Genomic DNA, 18890 nt, shown 5'->3' with positions numbered 1-18890 from the left:
TTCCACCATTGTAAAAGACAGAACAGAAGCTTTATGGGAACACCAAAAATGCAGAATCTCCTCCAAGTCACACACCACCCTGACTTTGAAATATATTACTAGTTCTTGATTGCCACTGATCTTAACCTTAGAACCATGGGAGTACCTTTACTAAAAGAACTGCAGCCATTCAGGAAGACAGCTCACCACCCTTTATAAATAGGCAGGAATTGCTGGCCTTGTTAGAGCCATTCTAAAACTGAATTATTCAGTCTTCCTTTGTAAATATGTGGTAAAAATCCATTATATTCAATCACATTTATAAAAAGATAAAATGTTACACATATAAAAGCAGAAAATGTTCAAAACTCAGCAGGTTGGTCAACTTGTCGAAAGGGCAAGACCTTTTATCAGACATATTATCAATGTTGAATCAGACTGCTGTGTTCCTGTGTTAATCTCTCTATATATGGAGGCATTATATAAAAAAAAATGTTTGATTACGCAGGAGTGAAATGTTATAGTACTTACTAACTTCACAGAAGAAATCTGTGGTCAGCCTACCCACCTTGTGTGGGAGTGCAGACTGAAGCTAAAGTTTTCTCATTACTTTGCTATAAACTTCATTTTCTTTGCTGAATAACCAATGAAACGAAATGGAATTTTTATTTGCAAAAATTTAACATTTAATTGTTTAGGGAAAGGTTATATTTGAGCAAATTTTAAGCCAGGTTTGGTGATATATGGCTCGATTGCACTTCTATAATTGAATTAGCTTTGAATCTGATCTTGTATATTAAAATATTCATTATATTTTATGCTAATGTGATGCAACTTTACATTGCTCAGGTTTGTCTTGAATTTATTTATGAATCGGATTCATGGGAGATATTCTTTGTTTCTTATTTTTACAAGGTCTAAATGCATGTACATAGAATCCAGGGCTACTAATTGTATTCCTCCAAAGAGCGCACAAAACTAATTTGACAGGGAAGCCACTCCAATTTAATTCAGCATCACTGCAAGTGATTTTCAAGACATTTATGACATACAAGGCATTATTTAAGAAGAGTGGTTTCTGGACACTTACTTTTGTTACATACAGAAACCACTGGAGCTGCATGTAAAGCATGAACTTCCTTTTGCATATTCCATCACATTTAGGCCTGTTAAAGCAGCTGTTTTCAATGAGCTCTACTGTGGAGCAGATTTGGTTCACCTCTGGATGACAGATGTGTTGGGAAGCATTCTGCTTCTTCAAATTCGATTAACATCACGAGAGCAGAGGCGGACACCTGGCCAATGTCAGAAGTGGTTGAGAGCGCCATCCCCTAAAAATCAAAAGACTTGCAAAAATACATACTGGTCTTCCTATGCATCAAAGAAGAATCAGTGGCAGAATTTCTTCAATGGTTCAGGTGAGGACTTAAACAATCTCTGAAACAGATAATCATTCTGAAAGGGCCTGCTCCCCGGTCAACAATGATGATGTTTTGTTGTCATATAGTCATACTGTAATAAAGCAATGACATCAAGTATGATTTTTGTCACTTTTCCATGCACAACAGCCTCCTTGTATCAGCATGTTAAACATAAGGTCCCACATGGTGTGTTGGCCTGGAGGATCAGTGCATGAGATCTGGGTGAGCTGGTCAATTTGATTGGATTGCTGGTGATAGTGGGGGGATTCTACTCCAAATGGAATCCTGTGACCACAGTTAGGCAGCAGGGATTAGAGCTGGGTTCACTGTTGTTTGCCATCTTTATTTCAGGCTTGCTGTTAACATGGTTAGTATTGGTGGTATAGTGGACAGTGAAGATTATCTGAAATTACAACAGAATTCAGATGAACTGGGAAAGTGGGACATGGGTTGGCAAATGGAACTTAACTCAGTCAAATGTGACTTGATGCACTTTGGTAGGTTAAAGCAGGGCAAGGCTTACACAGTGAATGGTAAGACCCTGTAGAATAGGGTGACTTGGAGTACAGGTGCTGCATTGTTCCTTAAAAGTGACAACTCATGTTGATAAGGTGATGAAGAAAGTGTTTTGTACACCTCATCATTCAAGACACTGAGTACAGGAGCTGGGAAGTCATGATAATGGTGAGACTGCACTTGGAGTATTGTATACACTTTGGGTCACCAAGCGAGAGGAAAGATATTAAACTGGAAAGGGTATAGAAAAGTTTAGTGAAAATGATGCCAGGGGAATGATGAGAAAGGGACTTGAATTCTAAGGAGGGGTTGGATAAGCTGGGACTCCCTGGAGCATAGGAGGTGAAGGGATAAGTTAATAGAGGTTTATAAAATCATGGAGAGCGTAGATAAATTAATAGTCTAAGCCTTTTCCCCAGAGCATGCGAATCTAAAACTAAAGGATATAGATTTAATGTGAATGGGAAAGATTATAAAAGGGATCCAAGGGGCATCTTCTTCTTAGAGATAGTGGTGGATATATGGAATGAACTGCCAGAGGAAGTGATAGCAATGTTGACCATTTTTATGTTCACAAGACATTTACACAGGTACATGGATAGGAATGGTTTTGAAAGCAGGCAAATGGGACTTGCTTAGTCTGCATGGACGAAATGTGTTGAAGGGCCTGTTTCCATGCTTTTGAATTCTATGACTCTTCGACATTAAGTACATAAGTCAGAGTTGTACAATGTGCCTCAGATGGTGGGAAATGCCAAATGATCTTAATAATCTTAAATTTCACTTCAAGCGAATTGTGCATCAAGCTATTTCCAGAACATGATTTTGATTTTATTATAATACAAAAACAGATAAAGGGAGTGTTTAAATGTTTCATTTTAAATGTTATACCACACATCTTAAATATCATTTGAATGTGTGATTGTTCACACAATTGTGGAAGAAGTTTTGAAAGCATTATATGGCTTATTGCAGACAATGAACCCAGATGGTTTAATAAAATTAGACGACCACTCCTCTCAACTGGCAGAAAAATAGAGTTCAAAGTAGTTGACTTAACTCCAGCATGTCGATCATTTAACCAGTATAAATCATCATTTTTTGACAAGCCATGCATAGGTTAAAGGGAATGCAAAATTGCCTGTTGTGGAAATTGCCATGTCTCTAATACATTTACTCAGCAAATAAGTTGTAGAAAGCATCAACCACAAAAGTATGTTGTGAAATGTTTTATCATTAAGGATTAAGGATAAATTCTTCCGCAGGCTGTAGGTCAACATCAAGTTTCTTGGGAAACTTCTCAGTTATCTGCAGGAAGCATAGCTTTGTTGATATATCAAATACAAAATGGCTAGATAATAAAGACGAAAAACAGATGTGTTCAAGTCGACAGATTATGATTCAAATCATCGACTAAAAGGAATACCATTGAGTTGTGAAGTATTTTAAAGCTAAGGACCAGTTAGTCAAACACAATGATAATTATTATAATGGTGAATGACAGCAATACACTTTAAAATTTTAAAGGATCAGCTGAGGCAACATGGATTCATGAAAGGAAAATCACATTTTACAAATAAACTCAGGATTCTTCAAGGATAATAAAGTTGGACAAAGAGTGGGGGGAGACTAGAGGATAAGATGTATTTGACTTTTCAGAAGGCATTCCATAAATGAGAGTGATTAACAAGATCAGAGAAAAAACACAGAATTGGAAGTACTATACTGATATTGATTGAGAATTGGTTATCAAAGGGAAGGCAAATAGTGAAAATAAGCAGATTGCACTTGAAATCCAACAGGTATTTCCACTCCAGATCAACAATTTGAGACAAAGATCATATTTCTATTTATTGTTGGCAGTAAATGAGATGGGAGGTGGGATTATTATTACAGAGGATGATGTTAAACTGGCTTCATGAGGATATGGTCAAGCTGAGCAAGTGAAAAACATGGGAAACTTATCAAAGTATATTAGTAAAATAGTGAGAGACAGGGTATCATTAATGATTAAAGCCAACATGTGGATGCATTAAGTGATTAAAAGGGAATATGGGTTATCACAAGAGGGTTTCAATGCAAGAGGCTTGAAAAACAGAAATTTGCAGATTTTTAAATTTCTGAATATTAGAAGGTAGCAAATGGTAGCAAGTTTGTAGGGAGCAATATTTAACAAAGGAGGGAGATATAATACAGGGGACCTACAGCCAGATGTGAAAATGTAGAAATCTTTTATTGCTAATGCTATGAACAGGAGACTTTTAAAATAATAAGGTTGCTTGGTAGTGTCAACATTGATTCAAAAGGAAATCATGTCACCCCACCCTCCCCAACCACATCATTGATTTTGTCCCTCAATGTGGCCTCCTGTACACTGTGAGACCAAGCTGTACTGCAATGGTAATCCTAAGCATGTCTTCAACTCTTCTCCCAATTCATACCCACTGATTTAAATGTCAATGGTGAGTCCAAACACAACCTGGAAGAATAGCACCACAATATTTCCAGTTGGGTTCCAGTTAACAAACAAGTTCCTTTTCCACTTGCCCCTGAGTCTCTCTATTCCCTATTCCTTTGTCTCCTTCATTCCAGCTCCTCACCCCCTTCTCTTCCCTCTCCACTCAGAGATCTACTCCCTCACCCATCATCTCAGCTTCCTTCCCACCCATCCATACTCACCTCTGCCCTCTTACCTGTTTGTCTGGACTCCTCCTCCATCCCTTCCTCCCTCTTCTCCTCCCCCTAGCTTTTTATTCAGGAGCCTGACATGCTTTTTTGTTCATATCTTGATGAAGGGCTTAGACCAGTAATGCTGGTTACCCTTTACTTTGTATTGATATTGCATTACCTGCTGAGTTTCTCTTGCACTTTTGTGCATTCCTCTCATAATGTGAGAGGGTGCAGAGAATAAATCATAATCACACTGAGTGGCAGAACAAGCTTGTTGAACTTAAAGGCCAATTCCTGCTCTTGTATCTAATACTATTTTGGCTCTTCATTTGGATAAAGAACTGTGAAAATAATAACAACTTAAAAGTAAAAATGATATTAGTACGAATGAAGATATCAAGCAAAATTAGTACTGGTTTTCAGGAGATCTAAATGAACAGAAATGCAGATTGAATCAATCAACATTTTAAATAGAAATGCTAGTATTTCAATTGAAAACTCAGCTTATTTTCATTGAGCTATTGGGCATTTCCAACATATTGAAGTTATATTTCCAAATAATATATATTGTTTTAAACAGGGATGAGCATGCAACTATCCTAATATTTAAATAAGGAATCCCATTGGAGCACAGTGTGGAATGGCCCAGTAGTATTGATTATGTGCGATGTCGTTTCAGTAATGAGACATCAGTGGTGGCCTGCAGCTATCCAATATGACTGACTGACATCATAACCAGAGAGTGCCAGGGGCTAGAAGGTTCAGTCCAACTCCTGCACATAAAAATCTCTGCTTCCTTTTAAATATTCAATTGCTTTATACATATTCCTGCTCAAAAATAAATGAAAGCAGAAGAGGTCATTTGTAAAAATGTAAAAAATAAGGACATTATCTGTTTTTTGATGAGACAGAGTCATGAAAAGAAAAATCAAGAAGCTGTTGATAGCCTAACAAGATCATTCTGTGATGGACAACCTGATGAAAACTTCTGATTGCACTAAACTTGTCCATGGGCTGAATATCATTAGAATCTGCACAGGACAGACTTGGAAATATCTGTGGTCTTGTCCAAATGTCTTGATTTGAAGCAAAAATCTTGAGCTTGCTATAAATTTTGCTTTGAAGCATGATAAGAATTAAGATCACTTTATAGACAGACATTTTCAGGGTTATGTAATTTGGATTTGAGCTGACACCTTCTTAAAGCTCTGCTTTTGTTTCAATTTGTTCTTCTATCTGTGGAATGATTTTTACTTGTCACTGTGTTCAATCCTATAGTTGGGGTGATGGAAGATACTGTCCTGCTCTCTTTGATACATTTGCCAAATTTGAAATGGAGATATTATTTCTTTCTTACAAGGTCAAATGATTATTCAGGTGGCAATTTGCAATATCTGGTCCAATTGATTATCCATCTCTGAATGAAAGACAGGGTTGGTATTTGAAATCAAGTTCTCTGAATCTGTATTCTCAGTAATTTTATGGACTCAAAATTGTGCCCATACCACTGCATGTTGGATTAATTTGAAATGTAAATAAGTATGAATTATGGTTCCAAAAACAGTTGCAGTTATGTAAACCCAATACAACAGAGAATGTTGCATCTGATAATATCCCTGTTATTGCAAAATTGTGCACCTGAACCTCCTGAACCTCTAACCAAGCAGTTCCTGTTGAGCCACATTTTGCTGGCATTTCATCAGTAAAGTTTTTTTAAAAAACCCCTTAAGATCACAGACATTTTTATCATTTGTGTTCTTGAACAAATATTAGGCTTGATTCAAACTGATAAATATTTGATAATTTCCATATTCAAAAACAAATCAGAGAGTGAGAATATTCTGAAGTATTATCATTTGACCAAAGTTCCATCTTCTTTATCATTTATACTCAAATGTATATTCATCTGACTGCATTGTTACAATTTATTTATGTACTGTGCCAGCTATGGAAACAATTCTCATCCTATTTGTTGGAAACAATGTTCTGATTGACATTCTCCATATTATTCATGACCAACCATGGGTTTGTTCTTAAAGTTTATCGACAGAAATTTTTACCTGTTTTCAGTTTTGAATGGTGTTATTCTACATTGTATTATACCGCTATTAATGTAATTGAAAGTTAAATTATACAAATGATCTGTTCTTGTATATATTTACTTAGAAAATCAGGTTTCAATGGCACTGAATCCACGTGTAAAGCAGTTACAAAAGTTAACAAAATAGCATATTGATTAAGGCAGTCAATGGTTGTGTCCAGAGTCCACATATGAACCAGTTATCAGGTCCTTTGGATTCATCATCAAAAGACAATGCTTGTGAAGCTCTATTTATAAATATTTCTACATTCATAAATTCAACCTAACCAGTCCAAAAGGAAAATGTGCAGAAAATAGTATGCATGAAAAAATTCTGAGCAGAAGTTAGTTCCAAAACCTGTAGAACAAAATTTATGGCCATTGTGTTTAACCTCCCCAAATTTGTAGCATACTTATCTCCTCTTTATTGTTCCTACCCTATCCTTTCCCAGTTGCTCCCAATTTCTGATGTTCCACTGCCTCCCATTCCACATTAAGTGATCTGAACTTTAAGTTCTTCCAATATCTTCCAATTGTTCTCCTTTTACCTTTCAACAATTTTGTCATGCACTTTCTTTTTTCCACTAGGTCCCATCCTCCCAAGTGCCACCATCTGTCAATAATGCAACTGTCAATACTCACAACTTTAGGAAATCAGTATTTGAATCTTTATTGGTATATCTTTTTTTTAAACTTAAAGAAGACATAATACAATTTAACCATTGTGTGTGGGTTGGTGGAGTGTTATCTTTCCATTTAATCAGAATTGCGCATCTGGCTATCAATAATGCCAAAGATAAAATTCAGCTTTGAGTTGAAGTCAATAAAATGTCATCATCTTGAAATGATCTGAAAGAAAGCAATTTAAGGGCAAGGTTCCAATTTAACTTTAAGAATCACCGATAATGTTTGAAAAATATCTTCCCAAAATTTTCCAAAACTCGGGCAAATCCAAAACATGTGAATCAAAGAAGCCTCAGCATTTTTACATTTGTCACATAGAGGATTTATATTAGAATAGAAAAGAGATCATTTAACTTTAGATATATGTACTTCATGGATCACTTTAAATCATGATAAGGAATGTTGTGCACAAAGGGAGGTAGTATTAATCAGATTATAAAAAAAGTCCCAAACCTCATCAGAGTTCAAATCCTGTTCCAAGTTTCTCTTGATCTTAGCTAATGAGACCACCCTTTCTTTAATATCGAATACTTTATCAAACTTTGACAGGTAAACTGTAGAAATTATATGGACTAATTGTATCACAGTCTGGTTTAGGAATTCAAGGAATGCAGAAAGCTGCAGAAGATAACAAACATAGTCAATTCAATCCCATCCATTGAAATTTGGATAACAGGTATACCCCGCTTTATGAATACTCGAATTATGAAAATTCATTTTTTACGAAGAAAGCCATGTTTGTTTTTACGAAGGGATTTGAATGGGTTTTTGCTTTTACAAAAATAGCCTCCAATAGTAGTGAGTGGGTCTTCACTTTACACCATTTTAGCTTACGAAAGGATTCCTAGGAATGCTCTAGCTTTGTAAAGCAGGGTACATCTACGTTCACAAATTTATAAGTTTCATTCTTGCCTCAAGTCTAAACTAGAGATGATAACAGCAGTGGTCAAAGCTCTAATCATTCTGGAACACCACTTCCCACCTTCCATTGCCAATGGCCATTGTTTACTCACACTCTTTGCTTTATGTCCTCTAACTCCATATTCTCTATATTCCAGAACTGTTGATACAATATATTCTAGATCATAACTATTAAACATCTGGTTCATAGCTGATGGTAATGTGGCACACAGTAATGGAGTTGTGGAAGAGATTCCACCTCTTTCAGATCCTACAGACTGATGAGAGGTAAGATTAACAACACTGCCTTGATCTCTGTCATATTTTTCAGCATTAACAATATTCTCAGATCTCTCAGCACCTCCAGTCTGACCTTTTCTTCATTCCTGATTTCCCTCATCCTACCTTTTATCCAAGATTGATCTTAGATATCAATCACTTTCTTGTTCATTAAACTTATACTCATATTAAGCAAGATGAATAATTGGGAGAGTTTTCACAGAATGTTTTGCCTTCAATACAATGTGAGAAAGATATGAGTGAATTAATTTAACCTAATCCAATCAATCTAGCCGAACTGATGTCCTGTATATCTATTTCAAGGGAAATAAGGCATGTAGATTATTGAAATGCACCTCAAGGAGGATCTACATATGATTGTCATCTTTCAGAATTCTCCAAAATATTTTGCAGAATTTTTCCTTGTCCCTACAAATTATTTATTTTGCTTGTCATCAAAACTTAATACGCACTGATTTTTTTCTTTTGGTAATCATTTTTCAGATATCTCATTTTGGTTATTTTATTTTGTCTTCTTATTCCTGAAATATGAATTTTATTGGATCTCAATGACCTCTTGTCTGAATATATTTATTTAATATCCCACATGGACGTTTGATAGAAAGTTACCAATTGCTGGTCAATTATCATAGTGGCCATTTTTTTTCCTTTTTAATTATCTGAGTAATGTGTTTTAAAGAATCACTCACTAAAACTCAATTTCTTTCTAACCCCATCTTAATGCTTATCACTTGCTTTTAAGTTTCAATGTTTATATTGAATCTTATAGTTAAGTTTCATCTCACCTTACATTACCTACTTGGCCCACTTCAATTCTCAGAAATAGATTCAGCACTTCCTCCTTTGTTGCTATGGAAACAAGAACAACTTGAATTTATGTAACTAATGTATTGTACAAAAATACCCAACAGTACTTTTCAGAGAAATGGCAAGAAAAAGAGAACACCAACATCATAGCATTGAATTTAGAGATCTGATTAAAACCTTAGGCAAGAAGAAAGCTTTTGCGAACCTGCTTCAGAGATCTAGACAGGCAGAAAAATTAGGTTGGAGGCTGTAATTCACTGGAGTCTTTGTATTTTTTACTTCAATCAATCTTGCAAGCAGCCTGACAATTTTATGCTGCATTGTAATTCTGGTCCTTTAGAATTGTTTAACCCAACAGCAGAATTCAAATCTTTTCCTTCCTTTCCCTTTTATATATAATTTAAAATTAATACTCACACTCTCTGCTTTCTGTCCTGTTGCCATCTAACAATCTATAATTCTACTTGTCCCCTAACTCCATATTCTCTTCATTCCAGAGCTGTTGAATGCAATACATTCCAGATCATAACTATTAAACATCTGGCTCAGAAACTGATGGTAATGCAGCCCTCAGAAATGGAGGTGTGGAGGGGGTTCTACCTCTCTCAGATCCTACAGAAAAATATTAACCTAAACTCTATTTTTACAAATTTTTAATAATTTTGCTCCATCTATGAGTTGTAATGATGGGATATTCTTGTTTTACATTGTCAACTAATCAATCTCAATATCCAATATCAATGCTCATCAGCCTAAAGTTCCAAAATGAATACATTTATCCAAATCTCTCCCATATGTCGAAAGTGTTCATGTTATTGGCCATTGGATATTCAAACATAAGGCATCGATTGTACAAAAAGTTGTTACTTTATTACTCATCACATCTAATTTTCAAACATAATTTGCATTCTGGAATAAAAAGAGTTCATTAAATTTGTCGATGATATTAAACTACAAATGACAACTAAACCATGAAAAACTTCCAGAAAAACTTAGATTGTGCCTGCAAAGTTTGAAAAAAAAAGCTTAAATAAATGTTGTCAAACTAGTCAATGAAAAAAGCTAAGAAAATTTTGACACTGGTGGCAGATACAAACAAGATATGTCTGTCATTACAGAGCATCAAATAAAATGTCTAGACATCAGCAGAATATATATCTCCGCTCATAAATATGAAGACGTGTAAAGTCCAAAATAAGGACAGAAAAAAATTCAAAAGCATACAGCTGCATCTGTGGAAAGAGTAATAGAGTTAGTATTTCTGGCTAGGTTCTCTTTGAATACCGTATTTTTTCTCTAATATCCAAAGTAAAAAGGAAATGCCTAATTCCTGGAAAGTGTGTGGTGATCCAGAATGTTTGAAGACCAATCATGAGGAAGAATTATTGAAACATTGACTCTTCTATCTTTAAATAGGGTCTGTGCATGTCAGCTGAGGAGAAGGGAATGGGACATTTAATCCTAAATACTATTTCAAATTAAGTTATGAATGTGAAACATAATTTATAGTTCTACTGGCTAAATATAAAGAGGAAGTGATACTCAAGATAGTTGCTTTTCACACAAAAAAAATTAAATCCTCCCTTCTTTCCCCAAACTATGTGTAAATTCTATTCTCCTCTGACATCTCCATTTAGGAATTCCTTTTGCTCCTCTGCTCTTCTGATTCGGCTTCCTACTGGATAGTCTAAGTCAGGGGTGTCAAACTCAAATCCACGAAGGGCCAAAATTAAAAACTTGGACTAAGTCGAGGGCCGAACTAAATATTTATTGAAAATTTTCAACAACATCTGCATGTTTTCTCTTCTTTCAACATATGTAATGTTAAACTTTCTCTTATTAAAATAAATGTTTAATAATAGTTTTGGATAAACTCTTTCATTGTCATTGTCATTGGCCTATTTCCTTTAGCGTTCTGAAACCGTGCACATGACGAGTCAATGAGGGATGATTAAAGCGGTGGTCTTCAAACTTTTTCTTCCCACCCACAGACCACCTTAAGCAATCCCTTACTAATCACAGAGCACCAATGGCACAGGGACGCGAGTGGAAAGAAAAAGGTTGTATTGTGGTAACTCCACATCTGATTAGGTTAATTGTCAGAGAAGGACCCCCCCCCCCCCACCCCAAGAAAGGCTTAAATCACAGGAACAAAATAAGCTTCCATCTCACTGCTCCCAATCTAACACACAGTCCTGATGTGGAATGTGGGGTCGCAGCTCCACGTTCACCCGAGTTCAGGTGCTGTCTGTGTGGAGTTTGTACGCTCTCCCCTTGTCTTGGACCAACAGGTCGGTCACGGTCCGGGACGGTGGAGGAATTGGCTGAGAAGAGCGCGTTGCTTCCACCCCCCTCCCATGGTTGGAGAGGGATTAAACTGCGATCTCACGGCGCCGGGCTCGTCTCCAACAAAAGGAGCGGGAGGCAGGGTCCGCCGCGCACGGAGCGAGGGAGAAGGCATCGCCAACGAGACGTTCGGTCCAGCGTCGCCGCTGAAGCGCAGACCCAGCGAGGATGGTCCCCAACTCCAGCCATGTGTGTGTGTCCGGGAGCCAGGCTGAGTGCGGCGCTCCGATCCCCGGGATTCGGGACTCTGAGATCCCTCCACACCTCCGGCGTCTTCATTTTCACCTTCAGTGTGCATGCGCTATACTGGCGCGGCGGCCAGCCGGCCAACTCTAATATATATTTAATATGATCATGCGGGCCAAATATAATTATATTGCGGGGCAAATTTGGCCCGCGGGCCAGAGTTTGACGTGTGGTCTAAGATATCTACAAGGTGAGGGAGCATTGAATGTTCATGAAGCTCAGTTAAACACCATCTTAATCGGCTAAACCACTGGGGAAGAATAGAAGCCACGCCACATTCAGAGTGCAACAGTCATCAGAGATCATTTTAACGCCACGTCAGGCAAATTGCGAATGTTTCAATATTCAGACGTTCGTTTCATCTTTCCAGTTCCCTGACTAATAGTTGATCAAATTCATAGAGTTTACGTTTTAAAGTTATTTGCACGGCAGGTTCTTCAACATTATAAGCAAAAGCATGCCAGGTAACCACATATAAACCATTGTGTGGGTACCGTGAACGATGAGATGTTTTTTTCCTGACATTAAATGCACCCCGCATTGCACGTTGTAACATTTTCCACCGCAAAGGTCACACGGGGATCAAAGAGGAGGGTAAATCTTATCTCTCCCCTAAAAACGCAGCTATCGGCAAATCCAGAGGATGAAGTTCATTGACCTTGCATGTTTTCAAGTTTTGCAGGGAGGGCTGCCATCAACATTTAAAACGCCTCGCCGTCCCATCAACTCAAGCTAAATATTGATGCAGGTTGAGTGAAGATTGAGCTAAATGATGTTGGTTCATCGTTTATCACAAAGCACAGTACTTCATTAGCCGCCCAGCGCGGAACACAGTCGTATGCATTGCTGCCTTTAGTGTTAATTATTGTTCTTAGCTTGGGAAAAATACAATTCTGATAAAATCTATGCACACTTAAACATCTGGCACCTCAACCCACCCGTAAACAGTTAGTGCAAATACATCTTTTTGGAAAACATCTTGATCGGATTCGCAGTCCCTTATTGCTGAAAAGCAAAGCATGCTTTAAAAGAGTTAGCTTCCAACTAATAGTAGCAGTAGGTTCTCAATGCAAACTTGATGTATTGGAACTATTACTGATTGATATCATTGATACTTTACAGACACTTGCAAATACTCCAATCGAATTTTCAGAATTAATGCAAAATCGACAGTCCTTGCAAATAACAAAAGAGCCTCTTAACAGTTTGCGGAGAAGTCAATCGGGAATAACTGCACGGACCACTCCGCGTCGCGGACCCGACAACACTGCGCGCGTCCTCGAGGAGACGCGCGAAAAAAAAATCACGATCACACATGCGCCGCAAAGAAGGGAGCGCGAGTGATGGAATCCCAATGAAGCCGAGCCGGAATGCGAGCATGCGCATGAGTTCGCCCGGCCCCGGACCCTTCGGACGGGCGCGCGCTGAGCCGAGCGTGCGTGTGTGTGGGGGTGGGGGGTGATGTTGGGGAGGGGGTGGTGGGTGTGCCTTGTGAGAGGGAAGGAGGTGGGCGGGGTACGCGCGGGGGGGGTGGGGGGGGGGGGGGAAACGTGTGCATGCACGTTCTCATTCGCGAGCCGAGCCCCGGAGCGTTCCCGAGGTTGGCGACGGCGCGTGCGTCAGAGAGAACGTCAGCAGCTGCTTGAATGTCAACAAAAAATGAAACCAAGTGAGAGTGAGTGAAGGAGCGAGGGTGGAGGAGGAGAGGCGGCGCTGCTGCTGCACGGCGCAGGGGAGGGTGGCTTGCTCCGTCCCCGTGCACTTTATGTGGGCAGCAGCAGATTGCAAGCGCTTCATCTGCACGTTGTGGAGCGAGCGAGCGAGAGAGGGAGGGAGGGGGGGGGGGCAACTGGCACGTTGGAAAACATAACTCAAACACGCTCCTCTCTCTCTCTGCCTCCTCCACACACTCAAAACAACCCAGCAGCCACGCCGATTCAACTCCGCTCCCTCCCGTCGGTGGCCAGGCTCCTTGGCGCACAGAATCATGAGGTATTTGTTTTGAACTTGGAGCTGCCTTGAACATAATCGAAAGTTACCAGGGTAAGGAGAATGCAATCTGTTGTTTTTTGTTAACGAAAGGAGTAGTGTTCATCACCTCCCTGATACAAGTGGATCCGATGTGATCCACTGCAGAAAGATGGGAGGCAGAGCAGCCCGACTGACAAGCGTGGCCGATGATTTTTTTTTGGTTCGAGCTGTCACGATGCAGACACGCTGAGTCGAATTGGAACTCAGTCCGAGCCGAGGCCTTGACCGAGCTCTAAACAGCAGCAGCGAAAAGCATTACAGCTTGCCGCCTCCTAGCCTTGGCATCTCACCCAGGATTTGACTTGACCTAATGCATTCAGCACTGGGTCTGCTAATGTTTTGCATTTTAATTGCTTAACAGCCAGTTGATTGTTGTAAAGTCACTGTGTTATGAACATGCAAAAAAAATGGTATGTTTATGCATACATAATATGTTTGGTGCTGGCCACAACGGGACAGTGTTCACAGTTTCTTTGTGCAGTTCTGGATTGTAATCCAATAGGTTTTCATGGGTTTTTTTTTAAATGGACCGTGGGTGCTTGGAGGATGCAACTGATAGGCCAAAAATGCAGTAGTTTTGACAATACGTGAATGCATTCGGAGGTCTCAGTGAAATAATGACCTTGTTTACACAAGAAATATCTGCTGCAGAAACGGGGCACATTTGCATGCTGTTGAACAGTCAGGACTGATCATACCAGTTTGCATTATTAGAAGATTGACCTCTTCTGAAAAATGGTCGTCCCCAAGTCGTGTCCCATTTTTGTCAATGAAAAATGTAGCGCTGAGTGCGCGACCAGGCGCTCTGGCTGGCAGGTTGCGTGGTTTCTAGTTTGAAGTTACCACTTGGACTTAGCTTGAAACATGCCGGGATTTCTCTTAATACTGTTTGAGGTGGAGCTTGTTTTGCTCTAATATCACCAGCTTGAGCAATTATTGTTTTTGCATGTGCTCTTTAACAATGACGAAATCTACACATGAAACCGGTGCAATGATTTAAAGATGAAATTTGGCGTATAGATCCTGTATTTAAAAAAAATCAGAATATGTCGCAGCTCTTTTGATCAACGTAATAATTTATGGGTTTCTTTACGAATACATTCATGCTCTCAGTATAGCTGGTGTTGAATGCAATACGCATTTCTGACAAAGGAACGCGTCTTTCGCCCTAGTCTTGTTTATGCATCCTTGTGGAACTAGGGCCACATTGATAAGAAATAGCGATGTGTAAATGACCCGATGACTATCGTGTTTGCCGCTACCCAAGTACATTTGAGATGACGCTAGTTAATATTTGAACGCAAATTTGTAGTTTTAAAGAAATGACACCCCCCCCCCCCAACAAAGGTGTTTTGTTGTGTTATTGGAAGGCACTGGAAGATCAGTCGGACTTCAGGCAATATTTAATATCTGTAGGATTGTTTGGACCCTTAGATTTTTTCGTGGTCTTAGCTGCTCTCCCAGTTTCGCAGAATACATCCACTACGGCCATGTTCTCAGAAACTACTCTCTATCTAAGATATCTCCCAAGATTTTGATACAGGTTAAACAGGGAAGAATGAGGTAATGCATCTGAACGTACAAAGTACACCCAGGACTGACTCAAATGGACATCAGAAACTTAGCTTGTGTGTTGACTGTCCTATGTCTAAATCAAATCAAAAACAAAATATATCACCAAAGGAAATTTATATTCCCAATAAGGCACAAAAAGGATGAGGTAATCCAAATTAATGGATTTTATTGGTCATGTGATCCAGCTTAAGAACTGCTCAACCTGCTCCAACGTTTCCGAAACGGGATAGCTAGATTTAAATAATATTCCATCTCAATGTTTTGACGCCAAAAAAATCAATTGATGTTTACCTCCTATTTATCTTTACTTCCTATGGACATTGCGTGACCTGCTGAGTTCTATCAGCATTTTTTTTGGTGTTTTTACTACAATCACGTCTGCAGGCTTTCGTGTTTCATTCTCATCAATTCATGAACCTCGGTTGTTTTAACAACACAGACCATAGCACATACAAAATTAAAAAAATAATTGCATTAAAATCTTAGATTTCATGGGACTAATTGATATTTTGAAAAAAAAATCAAATGGAAGGCTTACATTCGAATGTAGCATAGTTTACACGACAGAACCTTAAGAAATTATTAGTTCCGTCTGGTGGCGATGATATTTGTGAAGCATTGCCAGCCATTTTACACGATAAAATATGTAATCAGAGATTTTCATCAAGGTATAGAATGACATGGTGAGTTTGCCCACTCCTCATCTAATTGCCTGTAGTACTTGACGTTATTTGGAAAGCTCAGCAATTCTTTTTAATACTATTCCTACTCAGCTATGCCAAACATTCTCTTTCTTCAACTTCAAATTGACGCAAAGTAAAATTAAAAAACAAATAGAAATGTACATTTATTCGAAAATTTCAGCATGGTAAATGCAAATGACTGATTATGTATCTTTGGACAAAAAGTTGATTTTGTGACTTAGTTTTTTTTGGCCAGGATCATGTATATTGTTGTAGACTGGTCTCAGTCATCAGTATGAGAACTGATTTTGAAAGTTATTCACCTATTGAGTATAATGAAGAGATAGGATATAACTAAGTGAACCTTTGATCTTTTGCATGTAAACAATAGTAAAAACAAAGTGTTCTAAATGGATACATAAGGTCGGCGATAATCGCCTTTTAGTTCTTTGGTGCCGCATCGTTTACTAATTTGAAGGTTTAAAGTAATACTATAAAACTCTGGTTAAAAGCGGACTGTTAGTTGGCAGCAGACTTGCGTTGGTGTGCGTTGTACCGAGATGCTTGCTGTGTGTGTGTGTGTGTGGTGATCGCGCGTCAGCACTTTAAGCAAGCTCTGCATTTCTGCTGTGCTGACTCACCTGCGCACAAACCAAAACGTGACGCCAGTCCCACCTCCTTTCACCCCACAGCATTGAATCATCGCAACCCACTCGCCGGCATCGTGCCGCTCTGATTGACACACCTCTTCCACCACTAAGATGCAGCGTGCTTCTTCGAATGTGCTCGTTTCAACCAATCAGCGGAGTGGGCGGGACAGCCGCGCTGATTGATGGGCGGGGAGCTGGAACGCTGGGTGTCCTGTGTCGATCTTTGTTGGCAACTTTGGGAGCCGAGCGCAGCATTGGCCCAGTGACTGGCTGCAAATCGAAAAGTTGCCAGCAAAAATAATAAATCAACCCAGGTCTGCACAGGGCAGAGGAGGTCGGAGCTGAGTTCTGATTTCCGCTACTGTGTAACCAACGGTTGACTCATCGGCGTTGTTGGAACGAAAAACATTCTGACGAAACGCTTGGTCGCATCTCCATCCCTTGGTGGTGAGATGTTGGATAATATTAGGGCAACGTTGATAAGTTCAAACTCCATGATCACCAGATAAAATTTTTTATGAATTGCAGATCATTTGCGATCAGTTGCAGCCTTCTTTGTCCCCGCAGTATTGACTTCGTAGCCTGCTTTAATTAAAATGACAGTGCGCTCACGTCCTTTGTCTCGTTTCAAGTAAAAATCCATTAAAAATAAATAAATGTCTACATGAGTTAAGGGCACGTTATCATATTCAGGCAATTCGTAGAAAAATCTGCCAATCCATTAAACCCCAAAGGGGGAAGGGGGGGGGGGGTGAATAAAATCCGACCTAAATATGCTGCAACTTCCACAGAAGCTCACTCTATAGATAAAATTAGAACCATTGGGGTTAAGGGCAGAGAAGCAACCAAATATAAATACAGAATTTGAAAAGAGCAAATTATACATTTATGTTTTGTGATCTCATCGATAGGAGGTTGGCCTCCATGTAGCCTGTGTTGTGGGTTCAGTGCCCAATTTAGCAACTGACATTCAAGTGCAGCACGAAGGAGTGCTGTGTTGGTAAAAGCTGGATTTAAAAAAGAGCTTTCTGCATGTCAGATGAATGTTGTAGGTCAGGTGGACTATCGTGAAGCAAACCGGGGATTTTTTTTTACAATGCCCTGGCCAACACCTAACCCTTAACTAACTAGTATTAAACTATTATTTATGGGTCCTTAAAGAATGACTATTGGTGATTTGTTTCCAGGAATATCAAGTCTGCTGTTCTTTCCTCTGCTTTGTTTTTTCTCTGTCTTAAAATGACTCATTCTTACCTATTCATTCACATATGTGGTCTTTTTAAGTTTAATGTCCAGCTTTGCCTTAAGTCACACATGTCAAACTCTGGCCCGCGGGCCAAATTTGGCCCGCTATATAATTATATTTGGCCCGCAAGATCATATCAAAAATGTATTAGAGGTGGCCCGCTGGCCGCCGTGCCAGAATAGCGCTTGCACAGTAACCGCTGTGTTCCAGGGTGAGAGAGAGAGAGAAAAATCCTGGTCCTTGAAAAGTAGTGGTGGGTGGTTTTATAAACACGCTGTCGTGTACCCCCGCCCACCCCCCCCCCCCAACAGCAGCGCGGCCTGGCCGGTGTCAGGGGAAGCCAAGGCCGCTTCCCAACGCCCGGAACCCCAGTGGCACAGCGTTTCTTGGAGCTGCAGATGGAGTCGGGACGCCGGAGGGAAGATTGGGGCTCCCCGCCGGGCGATGGGGGCGCCGGCCGCCCTGCGCCTTCCCACCGGACCAGCGGCGGGTGCCCGGAGTACACGTGGAGAGCGAGGCTGGTCAGGCAGGTAGGGTGGAAACCCCCGCCAATCTCGGGAGTGGCGTGTGCTGGATCGGGATTAGCTGCGCTCACCTGCTCCTCCACTGCTGACTGGGATCCCAGCGCGGTCCTGAGCACGGAGACTGCCCTGGAAAGGTCCTGGGACACCGGCACGGAAAGAAGAGCAGGGTCCGTGGAACATTACAGATCAGAAACAGGCCCTTCGGCCCTTTGACTCTACCTCGTGAAAACCC

At 39.8% G+C, this 18890-nt stretch overlaps 1 protein-coding gene across 20 annotated transcripts in view; it reads left to right on the top strand.

Annotated features, from left to right (window-relative positions):
- The first annotated feature begins 8449 nt into the window (after positions 1-8449).
- Positions 8450-18890, top strand: part of bach2b (BTB and CNC homology 1, basic leucine zipper transcription factor 2b) — a 328595-nt gene continuing 318154 nt past the window's right edge. For 5 of the 20 annotated variants that reach the window (XM_069887056.1, XM_069887057.1, XM_069887055.1 and 2 more), the window contains exon 1: positions 13649-13992. Coding sequence is in view for 4 of the 20 variants with exons in the window: in XM_069887050.1 (XP_069743151.1) it covers positions 13265-13384; positions 13874-13941 (188 nt within the window). In the remaining 16 variants the exon portion in view is untranslated. Of the gene's footprint in view, positions 8539-13071; positions 13385-13504; positions 13625-13648; positions 13993-18890 lie in introns of those variants that run through there. The other 15 variants (XM_069887068.1, XM_069887073.1, XM_069887067.1 and 12 more) reach the window with 10 other exon arrangements.

Source organism: Narcine bancroftii, chromosome 6, assembly GCF_036971445.1.
Source record: "Narcine bancroftii isolate sNarBan1 chromosome 6, sNarBan1.hap1, whole genome shotgun sequence".
Classification (NCBI taxonomy): Eukaryota; Metazoa; Chordata; class Chondrichthyes; order Torpediniformes; family Narcinidae; genus Narcine; species Narcine bancroftii.
Note: the sequence above shows the minus strand (reverse complement) of the source record. Positions and strands in the feature narration are given on the sequence as shown.